The 23,687-nt window shown below is 43.3% G+C and overlaps 1 protein-coding gene across 2 annotated transcripts in view; it reads left to right on the top strand.

Annotated features, from left to right (window-relative positions):
- Window positions 1-638: 638 nt before the first annotated feature.
- The window catches only part of TAC1 (tachykinin precursor 1), a 32,678-nt gene continuing 9,629 nt past the window's right edge, over window positions 639-23,687 (top strand). The window contains exons 1-5 of one of the 2 annotated variants that reach the window (XM_061586211.1): window positions 639-720; window positions 951-1,217; window positions 14,860-14,956; window positions 16,386-16,409; window positions 21,454-21,507. In XM_061586211.1, coding sequence (XP_061442195.1) covers window positions 1,095-1,217; window positions 14,860-14,956; window positions 16,386-16,409; window positions 21,454-21,507 — 298 coding nt within the window. In that variant the 5' untranslated portion in view covers window positions 639-720; window positions 951-1,094. The remainder of the gene's footprint in view (window positions 721-950; window positions 1,218-14,859; window positions 14,957-16,385; window positions 16,410-21,453; window positions 21,508-23,687) is intronic. The other variant, XM_061586212.1, reaches the window with a different exon arrangement.

Raw genomic sequence — 23,687 nt, 5'->3', positions numbered from 1 at the left:
GTCTGCAGACAAGCAACCTCAGATTGATTTCTTCTTCTGCGTCTGCATTATCAATAGCATAAGCACAGCCAAGTCACATAGTTTGTGCACTCCTTTGCAAATTTGATGTCTCTTTTCTTAGTGACTAATAATAATAATAATGTGATTTCATGATCTGGGGGTTGATTTGGGACTTTGAGGGGGAAAAGAAGGCAGCCTTCCACTAAATGGGGTCCCTCTTCAAATCACATTGGGCCTGACATCTGAAATATTCTCACACAAAGTGGCCCAGGATGACTCACTTGCTCGGCTTTGATGATTCATCTTTGGGTCTCCTGGGACAGTGGCACAAGAGGCATCTCTGAGAGGCTGGGAGGAGAGGGCTTCCTCCTACATAGATTAAAAAAAAATCCAGATTGCATAATATGGAAAGCCACACAGAAGATGGCAAACTGTGTGGATGGCTACCCAAGAAAGGGGGTCAGTTCCTTTGACAGGAAAAAGAGAGGAGGTGAGCCTTGAGGTGACTGAATATGGATCACGCTCCATCACGCCTTGGGATGGCGTGTGCAGGGGTGGGGGCTTGTCATGTGACTCACATGATAAATACAAGGGAGCAATTAGAGGTGAGGCAGATGAAGCTCTTTGGCCCTCCCCGCCTCCAGGAATATAAAGTGGCTGGTTCCTTTGGCTTGTGCATTCATTCAGCCAGGCATCCAGAAAAGCAGCAGAGCCATCGCTGTAAGTGCTCCCTATACTGTAACTCAGCCCTCAGCAGCCCTTTCATTCAGGTTCACGCATCCCTCACTCTGCAGGCTCCAGAGTGAGGGCCAGCTGGCGAAGCCCACCCGCCTTGCCTTCTTTTCACCGCGTCTAGGCTGAGATGTCCTTGCAAGCCGGGGAAAGCCTTTATTAAGACGCCCCCCACACCTCTCTCTCTCTATCTCTTTCTCTCTCTCTCTCTGCTACAGCTTCTCAGAACTTTTCAGCAGCCGGAAGACGAGAGAAGGGACGCTCAGGCTTTTGCTCGAGGGCATCTCTCCACCTCCTCCTGTCCTTCCCGCAACCGTTCCCCGGGCTGCTCCTCGACGGGCGGCGAAAAGCGGGCGGCGAAGATGAAATTCCTGGCGGTTCTGGCCGTGCTCTTCCTCGTCTCGGCGCAAGCCTTTGCGGAAGAGCTGGGAGACAACGAGGATCTCAGTTACTGGTCCGACTGGTCCGAGGGCGACCAAAACAAGGTGAGAGAGGCAGGCGCTTTTTTCAGTCTCGACAGTAAGTTCAAGGATGGCTTTTTTCGACAGTGAAGTACATGGATGCTGGGGGGGGGAGAGAAGCGGCGGCATGCGGGGAGGGGGGGATAGAGATACCGGGATGATGCTGGTTTGTTGGTGTTTAGATTGCCCTGGTTCTGAAAGTAGGCGATGAAATAGCTGTCGACTTTGGGAAGAGGTTTATGGGGAAAGTTCTCGACTTCAGGGGCGTGCCTGATTTTCGCCGGTGCTTCTGTGTGACTTTTAGTTAGGCAGCGAGAGCCGGTCTTCATATCTCGGTCAATCCAGGCAACTTGCAAACCTTTTCCTCCCTAGGAAAGGAGTCCAGCGCCGTCGGAGAAACGCATTACGATTCTGCTGGCGGAGCGGATCGCTTTCTGCTCCGCCAACAATTAAACTTCACAGTTTAACAGGAAATTTAGCTAGATAGTGAGAAAATGGCTTGTATCCAACGTTAGCCAGAGAGCAGACCCGTTGAAAGTAATTGACATGAGTAATTTAGCTCCATTCATTTCAGCGGGTCTACTCTGACAAGAACTTACTTGCATGCAACCCAGTGAATCTTTTATTATTATTATTATTATTATTATTATTATTATTATTATTATTAAAGTCTGCAGTCCTAAATGCACTCGCACAAGAGTATACCCCATTGGAATGGACACAGGAGGGATTTATGTCTAAGGAAACATGCAAAGGATTGCATGGTAAGGCTGAAATCCAATGCACATCTGGACTGGGAGTAAGTCCAGTTGAAGTCCATGGGAATTCACTTCGGTGTAAGCACACTTTGGATCAGGCTGACTGCACAGCTGCATTTGGGAGAATGGGAAACTTTATTTCTAAGGATCCTTTCAGATACTGAAGCAACAGTATGCCTTACCCATGCTCCTATACACTCCTGAAATCCTATACCCACACACCTCAGGAACTTAACTTCGGACAGGATTGCTCTGTGAAGGGGATGGGGTCGTTTGGAGGCAGATCCTAAGGATGCCCAGCTTTACCTGTCAAATCCCCACCAGAGATAAAAGGCTATTCTGGCTGTCTAACCATAGTTAGCAAAGCTGAGAGGCTACTTGTTTTATATTTGCGCTGCCTCCCCACTTAAAAATATAGTTACATTAAGACTGGTTACATTAAGTGGCATATGGAGTGGGGTGGGGTGGGGTGGGGTGGGGTGGGGGAGAAAAATCAGCATTAAACACTGCCAGGTTGTGCCTGGTCATTTGGTGTGGTGAAAAGAATGTGTGGGTCTTCTTGCACTTACTCATTCAGCTTATCTGACCACCCCAACCACATGCATGCTAAGGTTAGAGCAGATCTCCCATCCAGGGTTGTCTGCAACAGTAGAATGTGGGAACACGCAGTGTCTGGACCAGGGGTAGCCAATGTGGTCCAGATGTTATTGGATTCCAGCTCCCAGCATCCCTGAACACTGACCATGTGGATTCTGACTGATGGGAGTTGGAGTCCCAACAACATCCAGAGGACACCACTTTGACTTTCCCTGATCTAGATCATGCAGGTAACACAAGCCCATAAAATGAAAAGATGTTTCAGACCCCATGCAACATGCATCCTGTGTCATTTCCTGGCCCTGCTTCCATCTTTGCACCAGGAAAGACGCAGCAGGAGGCTTCTGAGACATCCCTCCAAATTAGTTGAAGAAGCCAGGGTCTGTTCCACCCCTCTCAGGCCAGTTACATCCATGTCCTAGTCTGTTTCAGGTCCAGGGCTTTCCCCCTGATCCGTGGTTTACTACTAGTACTATCATTTCCCCTTCTCCTTGTAATATTGGATACATCACCGGCCGCTGTGGTGTTTTTATGGATGATGGATGACAATGACCAGCACTCTTCTCTCTCTGTCACCATACTGGTGGATACCTATTCACTAACACACACGATGCTCTTGAACTATAATGTAAATTTTAATGGAGTGAGAAATACGAAGTGATTGCCAGTGGGAACTGTATGGAGCATGGGATAATAGGAGAGGGCAGGCTGTATATTTCTTTAAAAATAATTCTTTTTTTTTAAGCCTCACAATATCAAAGCTGAACTGCAGCTATTGGTTTCTCTGTATTCTGCTGAAGCTTCTTTAACTTTTTCTGACAATAAAATGATCTTCAATTTGAAGCCAGGCAGGGAGCGAGAAATTGGATTGACAGGGAGGAAATCTGTCTATTCCCACTTTCCTTGTACACCTAGGTTTTCTCTAACCATGCAAGTACCAGTTTGGGGTAGGCAATTTTCACAAGGAAAATGGCACTGGAAAAGGAAGCGTTCATTCTTTTCCCCCTAGGGCCATGGTCCCAATATGAATCTCCAAGGCTGCTTTTTACAAAAATGTGATGGGAGATTTGATCATGCATCTCCATCTTATCTAATTTCCTCTCTCCCCACCTTTCTGGATATAAATTAAAAATCAGAAAGAGACAGAGGGTGCTTTGAGATTACTTGTTTATTGAGCATTCACGCTCATTTGTTTGTGGGAACATGAGATGACATTGCAATGTCTGGTGCATTTTCTCATCAGTTCTCTTATTGCAAAAAGTCCAATCTTTTGGGGAAGGGAGTTTGTTGTGCAAAACTGACCAATCAGTTATGATTATATAATCTGAATTGGTTGGCATGTGATTAAATCCCACCCAAAAATAGTGACAGTCTGGAAGAGTACTATGTGTCTTAGCAACTGAATTCCATCAGGAAGGGTAAAACCTACCTTGAAATGAGTGTGTTTTAGTGCTGACTTTCACCTGTTTTCCAAGATGATGTAACAAACCACAAGATTAGGTGATCAGTTTCTTTCCTCCGCATAGAGCCCTGCTTGGGTATGCATAGTCGGCTGAATCCACCCTATGGAATGAAGCAGCAAATGCATTTGACTGAGGACTGCAGTCAACCTGGTTCTCTCTGATGGGTGTATTCTTATGGTACATGTGTTTCACAATATGTATGTACTTTATTTGTAGGTGTACCAGAAATGTAATGTGTGGAATGGTCCTTAATGCCATGAAACCCAGACAGAAGGTAGCCATCAGAAAGATCCAAAATTATGCAGTCTGCTGCCCCTGCATGCCCTCTCATTGGAAAGTGGCCTCCATGTAGGACTTTCCTTTACAAAACTGATTTATTATGGAAAAGATCTCTGAATTAAACTAAATTGTAAAAGCCACAGTTTCAGCAGGACTCCGTGGATCCATAAGCATGGGTCTTCTTTGTAAAATCCCATCAGTTTGTTTTGCAGGAGAGGCTGTAGGTTTTTTAAAAAAAAGAATTTAAATAACTAAATAAGGTACAGCAAGTGGTATGGTCCCAAATGGAAAGGCAAGAAATAATGGAGATCCTGTGAGATGCTAACCAGAAGTAGCATGTGCTGCAGGGAGCAGTTACCCCCTCCTCATAGATCCACTCACTCCAAGACGTCCAAGACTCACTTTGAAGGGAAGAGCCATAGCTCAATTATAGACCATCTGCTTTGCTTGCAGAAGGTCCCAGGTCCAATTCCCAACATCTCTAGGTAGGACTGGGAGACACTCTGGTCTGAAACCTGGAGAGCCGCTGCCAGTCAGTGTAGACAGTACTGAGTTACATGGACCAATGGTTTGACTCGGTATCCTATGTTCCAGTGCTTCCTGCCAATTATGGCATGTTTTGTCTCCAGAGTTCCGTGGCTGTTCTGCTGGAGTTGGCATCTTTTCTTCCTTCCTACTGATAATATTGCCTTCTAGTCTCCCATTTTGCCCATAATTCCTTCCCTTCCCAATTCCTCCCCCATAACTGATCCTGCCTCCTGCATCTGAAAACCCCTTAAAATGGAGAAGGAAAAAGAGCCACATTTGCTTTTTGGTCCAGCAGAGGTTGCAAAAGGGGAATGTTTTATCTTTGCATCATGCACAGAAGAGCCTTTCTCTGCTTTCCCTAGCACAAGCAGAGGCAGACAGAAATAGGGGCAGAGTGTTAGCCATGAGGAGAATTAGGAATAATTAGGCAGTGGCTGTGCTCCTACCTCGAGAATCGTCTCCAGAAGTTGGTGCTTGGGGAGCATTACTCGAATCCCTGGGTACTCCAATATGGGGTCCCGCAGGGTTCGGTTCTGTCCCCCATGCTTTTTAATATCTATATGAAGCCGCTGGGTAAGGTCATAAGGAGATTTGGAGTGCGTTTCCAGCAATATGCTGATGATACGCAGCTCTACTTCTCCTTTTCATCTTCTTCAGGTGAGGCTGTTGATGTACTAAACCACTGCCTGGCCGCGATAATGGACTGGATGAGAGCTAATAAACTGAAACTCAATCCTGACAAGACTGAGATGCTGTTGGTGGGGGAGCTCTCTGCCCAGATGGTTGATGTCCGACCTGCCCTAGATGGGGTTACACTCCCCCTAAAGGAGCAAGTCGGTAGTTTGGGGGTCTTATTAGATCCGCTCCTGTCACTGGAGGCTCAGGTAGCCTCGGTGGCACGGAATGCGTTCTACCAGCTTCGGCTGGTAGCCCACCTACGACCCTATCTGGACAGGGAGAACCTTGCCACAGTTATCCATGCTCTGGTAACCTCTAGATTGGACTACTGTAATGCACTCTACGTAGGGTTACCTCTGAAGACGGTTCGGAAACTTCAGCTAGTGCAGAATGCTGCGGCCAGAGTTCTTACCGGGACTAAAAAATATGATCATATAACTCCTGTCCTGGCACAGCTGCACTGGCTACCAATATGTTTCCGGGCCAGATTCAAAGTGTTGGTTCTTACCTATAAAGCCCTTAACGGCATTGGACCGCAATACCTGGTGGAACGCCTCTCCCGCTATGTACCAGCCCGTTCACTGCGCCTGACGTCGAAGGCCCTTCTCCGGGTTCCAACGCATATGGAGGCCCGGAGAGTAATAACTACAGCTAGAGCCTTCTCGGTGGTGGCCCCCGAGTTATGGAACGCCCTCCCTGATGAGATACGCCTGGCGCCTTCTTTGTTATCTTTTCGGCGCCAGGTAAAGACCTACCTCTTTGCCCAGGCATTTTAAATTCTACTTTAATTTGTCTTTGTCTTAATTTTGTTTATATATTTTTTATACTGTATTGTTTTCATGTTTATTTGTGTTTTAACCTGTTTTTATCTTTTGTACACCGCCCTGAGAGCTTGTTGCTATAGGGCGGTTTAAAAATGTAATTAAATAAATAAAATAAATAAAAAATTCCCACACTTTGTAACTGCCCGATGCTTGTTTTTGTTTTACCTTGTCATATTGGGGTTCTGTGAAAACTTCAGTAGAAATGGATATAGACAATAAAATAACTGCAAAGGTTTTTTACTCTATAGCCCTGTTCTCCATGGGCATGTTTCCTAAGAAGTAATGTGGGATCATGTGAGATAAAGGCTGCATACAACACCATACATTTAAAGCACATTGAAAGCACATTATTTCCCCCCAAAGAATCCTGGGAACTGTAGTATGTTAAGGGTGCTGGGAATTGTAGGTCTGTGAGGAGTAAACTATAGTTCCCAGGATTCTTTGGGGTGAAATAATGTGCTTTCAATGTATGGTGTGTAAGTCAGTTTCAAGGCTTGGTGATATCTTCAGCGTTTCACTCAGAATTCTGTTTTAGAATGTGAAATCAGGCTTGTCTGAAGTTCTTCTCAGGGTTCCTCACCCCTGCATAATAAAATGAGATGGATCTGGACTGAACTTTGGGGTTTGTTTGCTCTACATTCCCCAACAATTTGAAATGGGGAAACTGAATCTCCCTTACATCATTTCTGGGAGGAGAGAAGAGGAAGGGAATAAGACAGAGGTGGGGAAGCTGTGGCCCTCCAGATGTTGTACTCCAAGTCCCATAATCCTTGACCATTGACCATGCTGGCAGGGGCTGATGGAAGTTTGAAAACGTTTGGAAGGCCACAGCTTCCCCACCTCTGTCTTATTCTGGAATAAGTCCCCTGGAATAAGATCATCTTCTGCCTGTGAGACAGGCTGCTTGGCTTGAGAGGAAAGATGGTACCAACGGACAGGATTTTAAGAATCGCAACCATACTTCAGTTTAGTGCCATGCATAAAGTATGCTACTCTTTAATTTTTTGTTAAAAAACTACCTTTTAGTGGCAAGTCTTTAAGTGATGGTGAGGAAAAGCTAGGGACTGTGGTGCTCTTGAATAAATGCCTACTAATTTTAGGGCAGTAGAAGTATTTCATTATTACATAGTCAGAAGTGCGCAGTCTTCTCTGGAGGCTTGGAGAAACAGGACCTCTTAGAACAAATGTAGCATCTAAAGTCCATTTTAACATGATCTTTAACCCTCAGCAGTCTCTCACCAGGACTACCCAACCTCCATTCTCAACTATAATCAAATTAAAAGAGAGTTCATACATGTTACGTTCCATCATCACAATATCAAGTGATGGCTGAAATCAAGGACCAAATATGACAGCTTTCATATCACATCCCACAAAACCTTAAACATAGGGCTCAAAGGAGCCTGCTCAAACATTGAGGTGATAGACATCAAGTGACAACTGCTTGAGAGATGAGAAATCAAACTACATACATGTATGAATCAGCCTTTAGTTTGCCCCTGAACCTCCTTGGCTTATTAGAAGTCATCAGAAATCCATTGTAGTTAAGTTTTGCTATGAATAACTAATGACAACTTGTGAGGTTTGAAGGTTTACAGAAGATAATTAAATAAGTATCCTTGTAAGAAACAGAAATTCTACCTATTTCTTTGGTTTCCTCTGTCTCTCTCCACATCCACTTCAATGTCTGATGGATTAATTTAGTAATCAAAACTGAGCATGGAATTTGGTGCTAGCTGCAGAATTGAACTTTTTAAGAATCTCATTTAAAAACAAAAAACCCTCTTTCTGTTTACAGAGGTACAAAGATAGGTTTAACATAAGAACATAAGAAGAGCCTGCTGGATCAGGCCAGTGGCCCATCTAGTCCAGCATCCTGTTCTCACAGTGGCCAACCAGGTGCCTGGGGGAAGCCCGCAAGCAGGACAAGAACACTCTCCCCTCCTGAGGCTTCCGGCAACTGGTTTTCAGAAGCATGCTGCCTCTGACTAGGGTGGCACAGCACAGCCATCATAGCTAGTAGCCATTGATAGCCCTGTCCTCCATGAATTTGTCTAATCTTCTTTTAAAGCCGTCCAAGCTGGTGGCCATTACTGCACCTTGTGGGAGCAAATTCCATAGTTTAACTATGCACTGAGTGAAGAAGTACTTCCTTTTGTCTGTCCTGAATCTTCCAACATTCAGCTTCTTTGAATGCCCACGAGTTCTAGTATTATGAGAGAGGGAGAAGAACTTTTCTCTATCCACTTTCTCAATGCCATGCATAATTTTATACACTTCTATCATGTCTCCTCTGACCCGCCTTTTCTCTAAACTAAAAAGCCCCAAATGCTGCAACCTTTCCTCGTAAGGGAGTCGCTCCATCCCCTTGATCATTCTGGTTGCCCTCTTCTGAACCTTTTCCAACTCTATAATATCCTTTTAGAGATGAGGCGACCAGAACTGTAAACAGTATTCCAAATGCGGCCGCACCATAGATTTATACAACGGCATTATGATATCGGCTGTTTTATTTTCAATACCTTTCCTAATTATCGCTAGCGTGGAATTTGCCTTTTTCACAGCTGCCGCACACTGGGTCAACATTTTCATCGTGCTGTCCACTACAACCCCGAAGTCTCTCTCCTGGTCGGTCACCACCAGTTCAGACCCCATGAGCGTATATGTGAAATTAAGATTTTTTGCTCCAATATGCATAATTTTACACTTGTTTATATTAAATTGCATTTGCCATTTTTCCGCCCATTCACTCAGTTTGGAGAGGTCTTTTTGGAGCTCTTCACAATCCCGTTTTGTTTTAACAACCCTGAACAATTTAGTGTCGTCAGCAAACTTGGCCACTTCACTGCTCACTCCTAATTCTAGGTCATTAATGAACAAGTTGAAAAGTACAGGTCCCAATACCAATCCTTGAGGGACTCCACTTTCTACAGCCCTCCATTGGGAGAACTGTCCGTTTATTCCTACTCTCTGCTTTCTGCTTCTTAACCAATTCCTTATCCACAAGTGGACCTCTCCTCTTATTCCATGACTGCTAAGCTTCCTCAGAAGTCTTTGGTGAGGTACCTTGTCAAAAGCTTTTTGAAAGTACACTATGTCCACTGGATCACCTCTATCTATATGCTTGTTGACACTCTCAAAGAATTCTAATAGGTTACTGAGACAGGACTTTCCCTTGCAGAAGCCATGCTGGCTCTGCTTCAGTAAAGCTTGTTCTTCTATGTGCTTAGTTAATCTAGCTTTAATAATACTTTCTACCAGTTTTCCAGGGACAGAAGTTAAGCTAACTGGCCTGTAATTTCTGGGATCCCCTCTGGATCCCTTTTTGAATATTGGCGTTACATTTGCCACTTTCCAGTCCTCAGGCATGGAGGAGGACCTGAGGGACAAGTTACATATTTTAGTTAGCAGATCAGCAATTTCACCTTTGAGTTCTTTGAGAACTCTCGGGTGGATGCCATCCGGGCCCGGTGATTTGTCAGTTTTTATATTGTCCATTAAGTCTAGAACTTCCTCTCTCGTTACCACTATTTGTCTCAGTTCCTCAGAATCCCTTCCTGCAAATGTTAGTTCAGGTTCAGGGATCTGCCCTATATCTTCCACTGTGAAGACAGATGCAAAGAATTCATTTAGCTTCTCTGCAATCTCCTTATCGTTCTTTAGTACACCTTTGACTCCCTTATCATCCAAGGGTCCAATCGCCTCCCTAGATGGTCTCCTGCTTTGAATGTATTTATAGAATTTTTTGTTGTTGGTTTTTATGTTCTCAGCAATGTGCTCCTCAAATTCTTTTTTAGCATCCCTTATTGTCTTCTTGCATTTCTTTTGCCAGAGTTTGTGTTCTTTTTTATTTTCTTCATTCGGACAAGACTTCCATTTTCTGAAGGAAGACTTTTTGCCTCTAAGAGCATCCTTGACTTTGCTCGTTAACCATGCTGGCATCTTCTTGGCCCTGGCGGTACCTTTGAAAGTATGTAGGCAACATTCAATAAAACCTCAGAAGTCAGAGGGTTGGTAAGGGGCTGACAGATTTCCAGCAGCTGGAGGGAGTGGGTCTTCTTGTGCATACTGTCTTGCTCTTCTCCCCAACTAACAAAATAAACAAGTGGTGCTTGCAATGTAATGTTGCAGTGTGGAGGGCATCTGTTCATCAAGACCAGCCCTATCATTAAGCAAAGTGAAGTGGCCACCTCAGGTGACAGATGCTGCAGGGTGGAGAGCAGTGGCAAAATGTAGTTGTTTATGTGTTTTAATAACAGGTAGCTGTGTTTTATATTTGGTTCTATTCTTATTATTTTGCTGTTAGCTTTTAATTTTTTGTGAACCACCTTCTTGAAATGAAAGGCAGTATATAAATTCTAATTCTAATAATAATAATGTTGGAGAATATTTATTTATTTATTTATTTATTTATTTATTTATTAAATGTATTAGTCGCCCATCTGGCTGGCTGTCCAGCCACTCTGGGCAACGTACAGAATAAAAACATACAAATACATTAACACATTAAAATCTCAACAGTAGTAATAAACCTAACCCACTCCAAAAGCATGTCCGAAGAGCCAGGTCTTCAAGGCCTGGCGGAAGCTCATCATAGCGGGGGCATGACGGAGATCGTTTGGGAGGGAATTCCACAGAGTGGAATAGAGGTGTGTGTCCCAAACAGCCTACTGCCTGCCTCCTAACCCACCCTGCTGCTCAATCACCAGTGCTCCCCAAAGGGAACTGTCCAATCACCAGTGCTGAATAAAATTCAATTGCTAATCTGCTCACCTTCACAGTACATAGAACAGGTAGGGACACAATCTTTTCCTTTGCCCCAGATAGCAAACGTCATGTGGACCAGCTCTGTGTTCATTGTTCTACTCAGCCGGCCATGCCTCTTCCACAATACTCCATTCCATTCCATTCCCTCTCTCCTCCACATTTGTTCCCCCCGGCCATTCAATTAGCATTCCAAGACACTAAGCATGCTCTGTCCTCATTGGGCTATTTTTGCAGTTTTCCACCACCTGGCTTTTTATTTTCCTTTTTTTGTATTTTTACAATATTTTGGGGGTTCCTTCCGATACCTTGTACATAAGCATGGATGGTGCCATTTTGGCTACATAATTATTGGCATTTACCTCTGAATATTGGGAATAGAGAGAATGATGTCAAGTGTGTGTGTGTGTGTGTGTGTTCTCCATCATTTTAAAGGTCACAAAATGAGGGGGGCCGAATATGGGTTCCTTTGGTGTTGTTGTTTTTAACGTGTTGAATATTCCTAACACTGATCATAAGAAGTAATTCAAATATAAATGGTGAGTTGAGTGCTGAATGTGAATCACAGCTTAGTTCCAGAACTTGCTTTGAAGGTCTGGGTTGATCTTGGATATGTCTGAAATAATTATGAAAAGTTCCTTTATGCATCTATAGAGTCCCCCTTCCACTATGCTGAGCAACAATACAGCTGGGATTTGGAGGAAGAGGTTTCAGGTTAGAAAACATTATATACCCAGCAGACTCTCTCTCTTTAGAAACAAAATTCCCAGCGTGAATGGTTTTGTCTATATTTGCAGGGTTTCGTGTGTAGTGTTTAGCATCGTTGCACATAGCTCACACATAGGAACACAGGAAGCTGACTTAAAGCAGTTCAGATTAATATCACCTACTATGGCTGACAGCAGCTCACCATGGTCTGAGTCAGAGGTTTTTCCTGTCATCTGCTCTCTTGGCTGAGTTAACTGGAGATGCCAGGAATTGAATATGGGATCTTCAGCATGCAAAATATGTGCTTTATCCCTGAGCTATGATTTTGAACCCTACACATTCCATATGGTGCTGTAAATATGCTGAAAGTGGGTTATGAGTTTTGGACCTGTTAACACAGTCATGCAATTTATTCATTTATTTAAATCATTTCTATGCCGCTTCATATTTCCAAAGGAAAGTCTACATGTTTTATAACCAGTTCCTTCTGATATGCTTAAGAGTCTGTTCTCAAGACCATTTCAGCATATTTCAGCTCCAAGAAAAGTCTAGCTCAGTCTGACTGCCAACAGCTTCAGTCCAGGGAACATGTTGTATGCATCATGTTGCATGCATCTGTCATCTGCCATGTTGCACATATCCACCATTATGTATTGAACTCAGCTTTTGGCATACCAGAATAAAACTTCCTAAATGTGGAGTAGTGGTGACTTTTCAGTGCCTCATGTGAAAATAATTTGAGTTTGAATCAGCCTGGCACCTGAATTTCAAAGCTCATCCATTTGATTCTCTTCCATGTTCATACCCACATAAACAACATCCATATATGGCAGAAACAGTGCAAGAGAGGCCCAAAGGCACATGTGAGCTTCTCATGTAAGAATTCCTTATGAGAACCATCAGCTTGTCCCAAAATGAATGTGGGCCCTTAAGGCCAAACCGCAGGTGATGCATGAGATCACCCTCTGGGGATTTAAAACAAGGTGTAGTTCTTGTTCTTTTTTACAATCAGTGTTTTTATTTCTGTTTTTATAATAACATTATATCACAACACAAAATACAACAGTTCTTGTTGTTCTTGTAAACAGTTTGATATTTTCACAAGGCTCTAAATTTAACTGAAACAGCAGCCCTGGGTGAAATTTAAAACACACACATTCCCCTAATTGAAATTGTCTCTCCCCCTCACACACACACCCCATGAGTTTATTCCTTCGGTATGAGAATTGAATAAGGAACACAAGTCTAGGGAAGGGATCTGCTTATTGCAGCCGATCTGACTACACCCCATCAGACTGACACGTGGTTCATTTTAGCTTGTTTTCCATTCTATTCCGCTTATACTGTCCTGATTTTTTTCCTCCTGGAAAAATATCAATATTTCCATCAATATTTCTGACAAAGGAACGGAAAGTAGCTTTCTCTCTAGTGGCTGGTGTCACCCACCCAATCCCCCCCCTTTGTCTCCTCCCTATTCTATCTGAATCATATCCCCCAGCCATGGAAAATGAGAGGTTGCCCGCCTGCCTTTGTGCCTATGGAGCGTATGCTCGCACATGCCTCAAACTCCCACCCCTTTGCACACAGGCTGAGGATACCTTTACTCAGCTTCAGAGGGCAAAATCCCAACGGCCTTGCCACTTCACATGGTGGTGTTTTCTCTTTCTCTCTCCTCAGGGGTAAGGAAGCAGGTGTAGAGTGGATTCAGTGGCAGCAAGGCGAAACAAAGCTTCCCTCCTGTCCTGTCAAAGCATCAGGGCCGCCACAACCACATCCTTGCAAAGCAGAGCTGGCAGGCAGACAAGTGCTGACCCTTTGGAACTTGTCTGGCTCTCCCTCCAGGCTGCTCCTCAGCCAAGGGAGGAAATAGTAGGGGGGGGGATACTGCCTCCTTCTATTTTTCTTCTCCAGGGACAGCCAGAGCAGCACACAGAGAAAGCGGCAGGCTCACAAGCAGAGGCAAATGTGGGCAGGCCTCACCTCCACTTGTGTCACCACCACCACATATGCCACCTTCTGGTTCTCCAGGCAAAAGGCTCTTGCGCCAGGAATAATGTGGCTGCCAATTTGTTTGTGCCTCACACCAACGTTGCTAGGGGGAAGAGTAGGAAGTGGAGGGGAGGAAGGGGATGAAAGAGAAGGAAAGAGTGTCTTTATTTTGTTCACACACACAATGTGGCTTAGTTCCCTACTAAGGGTGTTTAGGATTGCAGCCTCAGTTTCACATACTGTCTCCCTTCCTTCTACTGGTCAATTTCACATTAGCAAGGAAAGATGGGCTAATCAGTTTCATGCACACACAGTCTCTCCCCACCCACCACTAGTCAATTTCACGTTAGCAAACCAAGACAGGCTGGTTATTCCATGCATTTTTAAAATCCAGTGTCAAAAAAATCTACAGAAGGTCACAGGCAACAAGGTTGTTCCATAAAGCTAGCAAATGTGCCAACTGTATCAAAGTCCAGCACCAAGTTTGATTTTTGAGAAATTCTCAGCCATCTCTAGGCACAACAGGGGAAAGGGGTTAAATAACACCTGCCCAATGCCATGGCTCTGACCAAATTCTGAGCTCCCTGCACCTGTTTTGAGTTTGTTTTAAAATGCTGATCACCAGTCTCTGGTATCAGGTTGGTTTAACCCCTAATCTTGATATTTTCTGGCTCTGTGTTTCCACTGCCCCCTAGTGGCTTTTTTGTAACAGGGCATAGGGGTTTTTGATTCTAGATTGGATTTATAATGCAGAGTTCTGTTTGGATTCATGATCTGGCTTTGGAGGAAAATACCTTTTTCTTTTGGATAGGATCATCTCTTCCCAGAGATTTTAGAAAGTAGCAGGCAAGAAAAGTGAGGAAACAGAAGCATCATGTGCTGAATGATACCTAAGAGCTCTGGATTTACTGCCCCCCTTTCTTTCTTTCTTTCTTTCTTTCTTTCTTTCTTTCTTTCTTTCTTTCTTTCTTTCTTTCTTTCTTTCTTTCTTTCTTTCTTTCTTTCTTGTTCACCCAATATTGCATTGTCTATCATGTACACTAACTGCTCTACTAACAGTATAATATATCTGTTTCAGGAGGAGCTGCCTTTACCCTTTGAACACTTTCTGCGGAGAATTGCCAGGCGACCCAGACCTCAGCAGTTCTATGGCTTAATGGGCAAACGAGATGCTGGTAAGAACTGTTTTCAGACCTCTCTGTTTAATGCAGCTCACTTGATTTATATGTCTAGCCACATCTTTTAAACTTCCCTTTCTTAGGAATCATTTTAAAAACTGCCACATTACATGGTGGAACTTTATTGTATATAGCTAACAGTGCAAACTTTCCCCAACAGCAGTCTGCAGTATCCTTAGAAATTTGGGGTGCATGAATAAAATTCAATGTACTTCTGATTATGCACCCATGGGACAAAATTATATACATAGAATTGGTTGTTGTCTTTCTTGTTTTGGCTGGTTTGTTCATTTGGTATTTGTTACTTTTGTTCTCTTTGTATATGCATAAAACCCAACTTAAAAAACAAACAAACTGCCACCACTAACATTTCACAGCCCAGTGCAAAGTGTTGTAGAGAACACTGACATGACTGGTTTCCTTCCTGCCCTGGGAGCTCTCATTACAATAAGTCCCTGGTGCGTGAAATCAAGGTACTTTTCAGTGCTGGGCTGAAGAATTTGATCCTGTGATTTTCATAAATTGCAGGGCATTAAAATATGGGATTAATAGGAGGGACACTCTAAATAACACATACCACCCTCTCCACTGGCAGAAGCTGGCAGAGGCCAGCAGACAGGGCTGTCTGCTAAATCCTAACCCCCTCCAGTAGCATGAGTTGGGGTTAGGATTGCAGCCCTCTTGTGCATGATATCAGGGAACCTCAGGACAGGGCACCAAACATGACCCTCCAAGCTTCTTTTTTCTGGCCTTTGGGACTCCCCAACCATACCTCCTCTCTCCAGGCCACACCCCAAGCAGGCCTGCTTTGCACTTTGAGTGTTTTGTCTGGCTGTCTTTGAACACTGATTATGCATTTGCTTGCTTGACTGGAGGATAGAAAGGGGTGTGTAGAAATTAGCCCACTACATAAAGATAAATATGCAGTTGTTGCTCCAGCCACTTTTGTCTCTGGCCCCTTCCCATCACTGATGATCTCTGGAAAGCATGTAATCTCTGGAAAGGAATGCAGACCCCAGGCTGAAAAAACCTACCCCACCCCACCCTGGAGTAGTTGTAACAATGCTATTAATGTCCTCAGTGAAACTGTTAAATGATATTTTACAAAACTAGGCATTAAAAAAACCATTTGATTGCTATACATGGTATCAAGAAAATCCCTTGCAGAAGTATTTGCAGTGGGTGGGGATGGCAATTGTATAAAGGCATTTTTTAATGAAGTTTCTACAAGAAACAACCTGGTGTGTCATGCCTGTATTGAAAAGTGTTTTGTGGCACTGAATTATTCAGAAAATAATTAGTACATTAATTGCAATGAAATGGCAGTTTGCTAGTGCTAGATGCTTTTGTTCTTTTCATGAAAATGACACAATAAAATGCCATCTCTACTAGTTTAGATAATTGTTTCTTATTTATTATTTTCTAGGATATGGCCCTCTCTCCCATAAAAGTAAGTTGAACCTGGTTTTATTGGAAATATGCCGATTGCCTCCCCTCCAGTAATTTCCCGGGTCACAATTTTCCACTGATTTCAATGCTATTTATATCCAGGATTGCAATTTTACAGCTCATTCTAAATGCTTCCATCTCCAGTGAGCACAGGAAAATGCTGGTGTGCTTTCAGGGGCTCCATTATTTTCTGTGTTAGCAACTTCATGTAATTGTAATGATATTCACAAAGAATATTTGCCAACACTGAAGGGAATAGGATGATGACTACACAGCTACAATCCTGTCCACACCTAAGTAGCCCTAAGCCCTACTGAACACAGTGAGACTTATTTCTAAGTAAGTACACATAAGATTCTTGTGATTTCCATTGTGGCAACAGCTTGCCTACTCTGAAGTAAGTCCCATTGAGTTCAACAGGGCCTACCCCAGGTAAGTGGCATAGGATTGCAGCTTTGTTTCCCCCGATGACAACACAAATTCATACTAACTTGCCCCATTGGTTTCAACAGGACTTAGTCATGACTATCTTTAGCTGGATAGGGGCACAAATGTGCCCCAGTAGGTCATTGGATCATGGGCACTTTGTAAAAGTAATCACAGTATCACTTATTGGTACCTATGAATGTCAGTATGCACCTCAAAAGTAATGCTTAGGCCCTCCAGAGGTTTTCTTTGGACTACAACTCCCATAATCCTTGGCCATTGGCCATGCTGGCTAGGGCTGATGGGATTTGAAGTCCATTAACATCTGGAAGGCTACAGGTTTCCCATCCCTGTTTAGGTTTACACAGCTAGAGTGATCAGACCTGAAAGAGGATAGGGCTCTTGCACCTTTAATAGTTGGGTAGAAGAGGGAATTTAACCAGGTATGATGTACATGACAAGCTATATTTACTGAAATTCTGTCTTCTACACAGCTTTTAAAAGTGCAGGAGCCCTGTCCTTTTCATGACCCTGACCATCCTATGCACAGCCTTATCGACATTATTTCACTGTCACTCAGAAAGTCACAGCTTTAACTTGGGGGAAAGAATCAGAACTTCAAACATGAAAATCTACCCCCGAGGGAGAGAGCAGAATCAGCTCTCCTGACAGGCTACCCATGCTTTGAAGGTTGTCCTTTACCTCCTCTTAAATTTGTTTGATTAAAACTGCAATCCTAAACAGGCTGAACTAGTAGTAAGTCTCAATGAGACTAACGTCTGAGTAGACCTTCATAGGATGGCACAGTAGCTGGCTGCTACCCATTGAGACTGGTAGGGGAGAAGGCAGGGAGGCCAACAGCAGATGGAGCCAGAGCCAATGACAGGCAGAGCCAACTAATTCTAGTTTTGCCCCCGTCCTCCTTCCTGCTGAGTTCTACAAGGGCAACTCAGGCTATGTATATCTCATACTTGGAAAGCACATTGCTTTGAAGTACAGGCCATAGGAAATACCAACATGGGGCTGGGCTGTCGCTCAGGTCACATCCATACCATACATTTAATGCATGTGGCTTCCCTCAAAGAATCCTGGGAACTGTCATTTACCCATCACCAAGATACAATCCCCTCACCCCTTAACAAACGACCGTTCCAAGGATTCTTTGGGGGAAGTCCAGTGCTTTAAACGTATGGTGTGTACACAGCCACACTAAGGAGGAGGAATCTGACAGCAAGGGCCACCACCCCTTACTGGTTGTATGTAAGAAGGCAGGCAAGCAGGGTTGGCTGAGAGCAGATTGAGGGTGGTGGGACAGTGCTCTATTTGACCTAATGGAGCAGCCTCCACAGGTTAGATTTTAACTTTATAGCCCCAGGCTCTCATTTTAGAGTTTGCAGGTGGATACATAAAATAATACATTATAAGGATAAAATGCTGAAAAGTATTTATTTGCTCTATTCGTATGCCACATTTTCTGGGCAGCTTGCAACCATAAAGAATTCTTGCAATTGCAACACTTTAATGAAAACTGATCGAATTGTGATTTCAGGTCAAACAGTACAATCCTATATATGACTACTCAGAATAAAGCCCCACTGAGGTCAATGGGACTTACTCCCAAATAAGCATGTAGGGAGGATTGTAGGATTGCAGCCTAAATCTAACTTGGACTAGTCATTCTATTTGCGTTATTCTAGAGAGTATCTATCCAATTAATGCCCAAGCCATTACATATTAGTCAATGCTACAAAAGTTAAATTGTGTTTTCCCAGAGAGATGCGCTGAGTTAAATATTCTGGAAGCTTTGAGGGTTTTTTTGCATTGATCAATAGGCAAAACTCTCCCCAAAGAGGAATGTACGGTTGTCACTCATACCAAAACTTTTTTTTTTTAAATGGCAGAGTCTTTTATAAAGTCTGGTCAATTTAGCCTGTTTCAGATTGTTGCAATGTCTCTTTTCTGTAAGCAGCGGGAAACCCAGAAGAGCCTTTACAAAATACATTTCCTTTGGGAGGAAAGACCAATAGAGACTTTTGTGCCTCTGTAGTAATCTGTTGATAAATGTGCAGGCTTTGCTGTGTCCTTGTATTTCTAACTTCCAAGCTCCAAGCTGCAGTAAATCAAGAGCTAAACTTTTATTAACTATTTGCATAACTTAGAAGTCATAATTAGAAGAAGAGAGAAATACTATAGCAACCACTGTAGCTTCTAGATTATCCCCTATGGAGATTCTAGGGGGCTTAGCAGTACATTTAAGCACAACCTTCTTTAAAGTGATAGTGTCCTCACAGGCTTCACTAGGAGCAGAAGCAAACATGAAGCCAGCCAATTAGCCCTGAAGCAGCATCAATATCCCGGGATGCCACAACTTGTATCTCTCAGCATGGGAGTTGTCATTCAGCAACATCTGGAATGCTTACAGGTCCCCCAACCTTGTCCTAGGCTAGCAGGTGCGTGTGTGACCATAGGTTACAGTGGCCAAATGAAGAGGACAAGGCTCCTGCACCTTTAATAGTTGTGCAAAAGAGAGAATTGCAGTAGCTTGCTAGAATCAAAATACATACTTCTAGCTCTTGCAGTAGGTTCAGTAAGTACAGATGAAAGTTCTTCTTCATACAAGTTGTGGAAATCGCTGCCACAAGATATGCTGGCACCTTTCTATGACCTGGGAGACCAGACTTCAAATTCCCACTTGACCACAAAGCTCACTCGGTGACCTTGGACCACTCACCACCTCTCAGCCTAACCTACCTCACAGAGTTGTTGTGATGATACAATGGGAAGGGGTAGGACCATGTATGCTATCTTGAGCTCCTTGGAGGAAAGGTGGGATATAAATGCAATAAGAAATAAATAAAATAAAATAGGACTAAATAGAACCTTCCATGTTCAGAGGCAGCATACCTTGGCATAACAGACCCTGGAACACTGTCAAACAACACAGCAAGGTTGTTTCTGATTGGCTTCCATTGGGAACTGAAACTGAATTCTGGGCTATGTGGAGCTTTAATTTGATCCAGCAGAATTCTTCTAATGTTTAGAGAGGGAGAAAGGGGGAGTAGCATGAGAAAAACAGAAAGAGGGGGGAACAGATGGCATGAGAGAGACAGAGATAGTTTGCAAGCTAAAAAAGGACAGACATTGAGAGAGACAGGCAGAAGGGACAGGGGAGGAGTCAGATGACATAAAGAGGATGCATTAGGGATGGCAAGGGAGGGGGAACAGGAGTGAAAGACAAATTCTCCCAGAATCCTCTGGTATCTGGGGTGGGAGCATTGTATGTGATGGGGTTTGCCAGCAAGAACCTTGACTCCAGCCCCCTAGTTACCAGTCATTTCTTTAGCACTTTTCAGCGTAAAACAGAGGTGAGGAACCTGCCAGCCTCAAAAAGCTGCTCAACTGCATTTCCCACCATCCGTACCACTGATCACGCTAGCTGCGGCTGATGTGAGTTGAGTGTCCAGCATCATCAGGAGGGCCAGAGGTCCCCCATCCCTGCTGTAGAGCCTCCATGTTCAGTGGCAGTAAACCTCTACTGCTGGGGACACTCAATAAGGGAAAGCTGTTACATTTATGCCTTACTTGTGGGTTTCCCACTGGTTGACCACTGTTGGAAAACAGAATAGTGGACTATATTATTATGTATTTCTTTAAGACATTTGTATACCACTTATTCATTCACATCTCTAAGCAGTGTACATAAAAACAAACCATGCAGAAACAGGAAAATAGATAAACACTGGATCTCATCCATAGAGATAGTTCTCATTGTTACAAATGTATTTTATAATTCATGCATCTTGCAGTCATTCTGTAAGAACAGCTAGGCCGAAAGTATGATTTGCCCAAGGCAACAAACTTCATGGGATTTGAACCCACAGAGTCAAACCCAGCACTCCAATGGAGAACCTGATTGTGTGACTCTCTAAATTTCACTTTCCGCACACACAAAGATGTGTTCATGTCATCCTAAGAAAGGATTCTGCAATGGAACATTGTCTTACAGAACTTAGTAAATGCATCCTAAAATGCGTCCCCCTAGTGCAAGGTTTCCTACACAGTTCAACAGAGCAGTAGCTCTACATGTGTGAGGACAGACTGTCTTCTCCACTGAACCCTTTGGGCAGAAGAGCTCAGTGTGGGCATCTGAGCTCCCACATCTGGAAACCTTACTGGATTGGGACTCTCGGCAATGAGAATGTCGAAACTGTTACAGAAGCGAAGCCCCAGGAAATTCCAAGGTATTTTAAAAGAAAACATTATGGCAAGATGCCTCCAAGAACATGTGCTCTCATTTAAGACAGCTGGAGAGCAACCATGGATTTCAACTCCAGTTGGTAGCTCAGGAACCATGATTTAACTGTTAATTCAAACCCATATTAAATAAATGAACACTGGCAATTATTTGAGCAGGGCATAGGTTAGAACCTGAAGAAATGGACAAGGGTACATTTGTCTTTTCTTGTACTAAGACCCAGCAAGGTGTCACATGTCATCATTTGCTCAAATATTTCTCATCTGTTTCTAATTGTGTATTCATCATGAAAGCACATTACCACAAAAAGAGAGAGACAGATGTATTTCAAATGTATTTAAACACCCCCAAATATATTTTTCAGGACATAAAACAGATTCATTTGTTGGACTCATGGGCAAAAGATCTTTAGATTCTGGTATGTATAAACTACAGCCGAGACTAAAAGCACAACCTCTCTTATCTGTTATGTTGTTTTTCAAGTATTTTAATAATATTTCCATCTGAACATAGGAAGCTGCATCCTACTGAATCAGACCATCTTGCATATTTGTCTATTCTGATGGTCAACAGGTCTCCAGGGATTCAGACTAGAGCCTTTCCTAGCTCTACCTGGAAATTACAAGGGGGGGTTAAACCTGGAACCTGAGATCTTCCTGCATGCAAAGCATGAGCTCTACCACTGAGCGACAGTTTCTCCCTCAATCAAACAGCACCTGATTTAAAATGAAACAAAAAACTGTAACAACCAGTTTCCTGTTTTTAGGTGGCAAAACTGCTTGCCGAAGGGAAAGGTGTTATGTGATGTCACAGACACCCAACCAATCAACGCTATTATAAGGAAATAACATTAGGCAGGGATGGGGACCCTGGATGATCCTGGATGACAATGCTGGCTAAGGCTCATGGGAGCTGGAATCCAACAACAGCTTGAGGGCCACAGATTCCTCATCCCTGCTTTAGGAACTGAAAAATCTTAGAATACCCAGTAAGCTGCAGATTGCTCATCTCTCACAATGGCACCTTTATTCCCATTCCCCTGCCTTTTACTCAGCAAGTGCAATCCTTGTTTTTCATTCCCAGTGCAGCCACTGCTCTACCTTCCAGTACATATCACTACAGTCAAACCTAATCTCACATTCAGCTGGCATTCCTCTGCTGGAAGTTTATTATGGCTTAATTTTCCCACTGAAAATGTGATGTCTGCTATTGTGTCCACAAGATGTGTGTTTAGCTAATAACAAAAAAGTGGTTTATTTAAATAGGTTCTAAAGACTATTGAATGATTTTAAAGGAACACCCTCTGCTATTTCCTTAAGTGGATTGGGAAGCCAAATTGTCTAATGCTATTTGCAATTATTTAAGCTAGCATTTGTAAACTGTTTTTCTGAAATTCCAATTGTCAATTACTTTATTTCCAGCCCAGCAGTATTCATAGCTGCAATATTATGTCTATATCCTATTTAGTTTTACAAATTGCTATGAATCATGAGCAATTGAGTAAACGGTTTATCTCTGAGTGGAATAGCCATTAAAATACTCAGGCACTCATAAATACCAATTGACAGATTCAAGCTTGAGTTGAGATTCAGTTCCTATTGTAATCTGAAAATATGAGAAGTACAAATAACCATGCTTGTTTTTTTTTAAATCCTTATTATTTCACAATTGCTGTAATGTATAGAATAATTTCCAGCTTGTTCCCTAACGTGAACATGAACAATAGTTATAATGTGATCATCACACTCAGAAACTGAAATATTACTTTCCAGTTTCAGTTGTCTTGGTATTCATTGCTCTTCTATCTGACACAGATGAAATTCACAGAACAGTGGTGGCTGGTGCCCACTAGGACTGGTGGGGCAGAAAGCAGGGACCCCAACAGTAGATGAAACCAGAGCCACTGACAGGCAAAGCCAACTAATTCCAGTTTTGTCCCCCTCCTCCTCCCTTCTGAGTTGTACAAGGGCCACACTGAGTCAGAGGAGGAGGAAGGTGACAGACAGTGCCCCCTCCCAGTGCAAGTAAGAAGGAAGACAAATGGGGGCTGGCTAAGGACAAAATGAGGGTGGTGGGGTAAGGCCCCATTCACCCTAACAGACCAACCTCCATTGCCACAGAGCCTGGTGTACTGAAGACAATTAAATATATAGCTCTGATTTAGAATGAAAGTAGCATGGTGTCTATCAATCCTAGGGATTTATTCCAGAAAAAACTCTGATTGCATCTTGGGACTGGTTCACATTGGAGCTAAACTTCAGATTAAAGATGCAGCTTTTTCCATCGCAATAGATTTGAAAGGTTCACACACTTCCAACCTTCCTGCCTTCCAATCCGCTGTTTTGCATTCACACTAGTTTGCGTTCATCTGGAAAGGTTTAGCATCGCTGTTTCCTTTTGGCCCCACCGTCTAATTTTACTTGTGTACTCCCTCTGGTTGCTCAGTTACTGGGCATGTGCAAAAATCCTTCACCTGCGCAGTATTTTAACTACCTCCTGCCCCCAACTGCTTCTGGAAGTTTGGCAGTTGAAAATAAGTGGGGTCATCATCTGCCCCCCATTTCTACAAGGTCCCTTTTTTCCAGAGTAATTTTTTCC

The sequence above is a fragment of the Rhineura floridana genome, chromosome 10 (genome assembly GCF_030035675.1).
Source record: "Rhineura floridana isolate rRhiFlo1 chromosome 10, rRhiFlo1.hap2, whole genome shotgun sequence".
NCBI lineage: Eukaryota > Metazoa > Chordata > Lepidosauria > Squamata > Rhineuridae > Rhineura > Rhineura floridana.
This window is presented reverse-complemented; position numbering and strand designations above follow the sequence as displayed.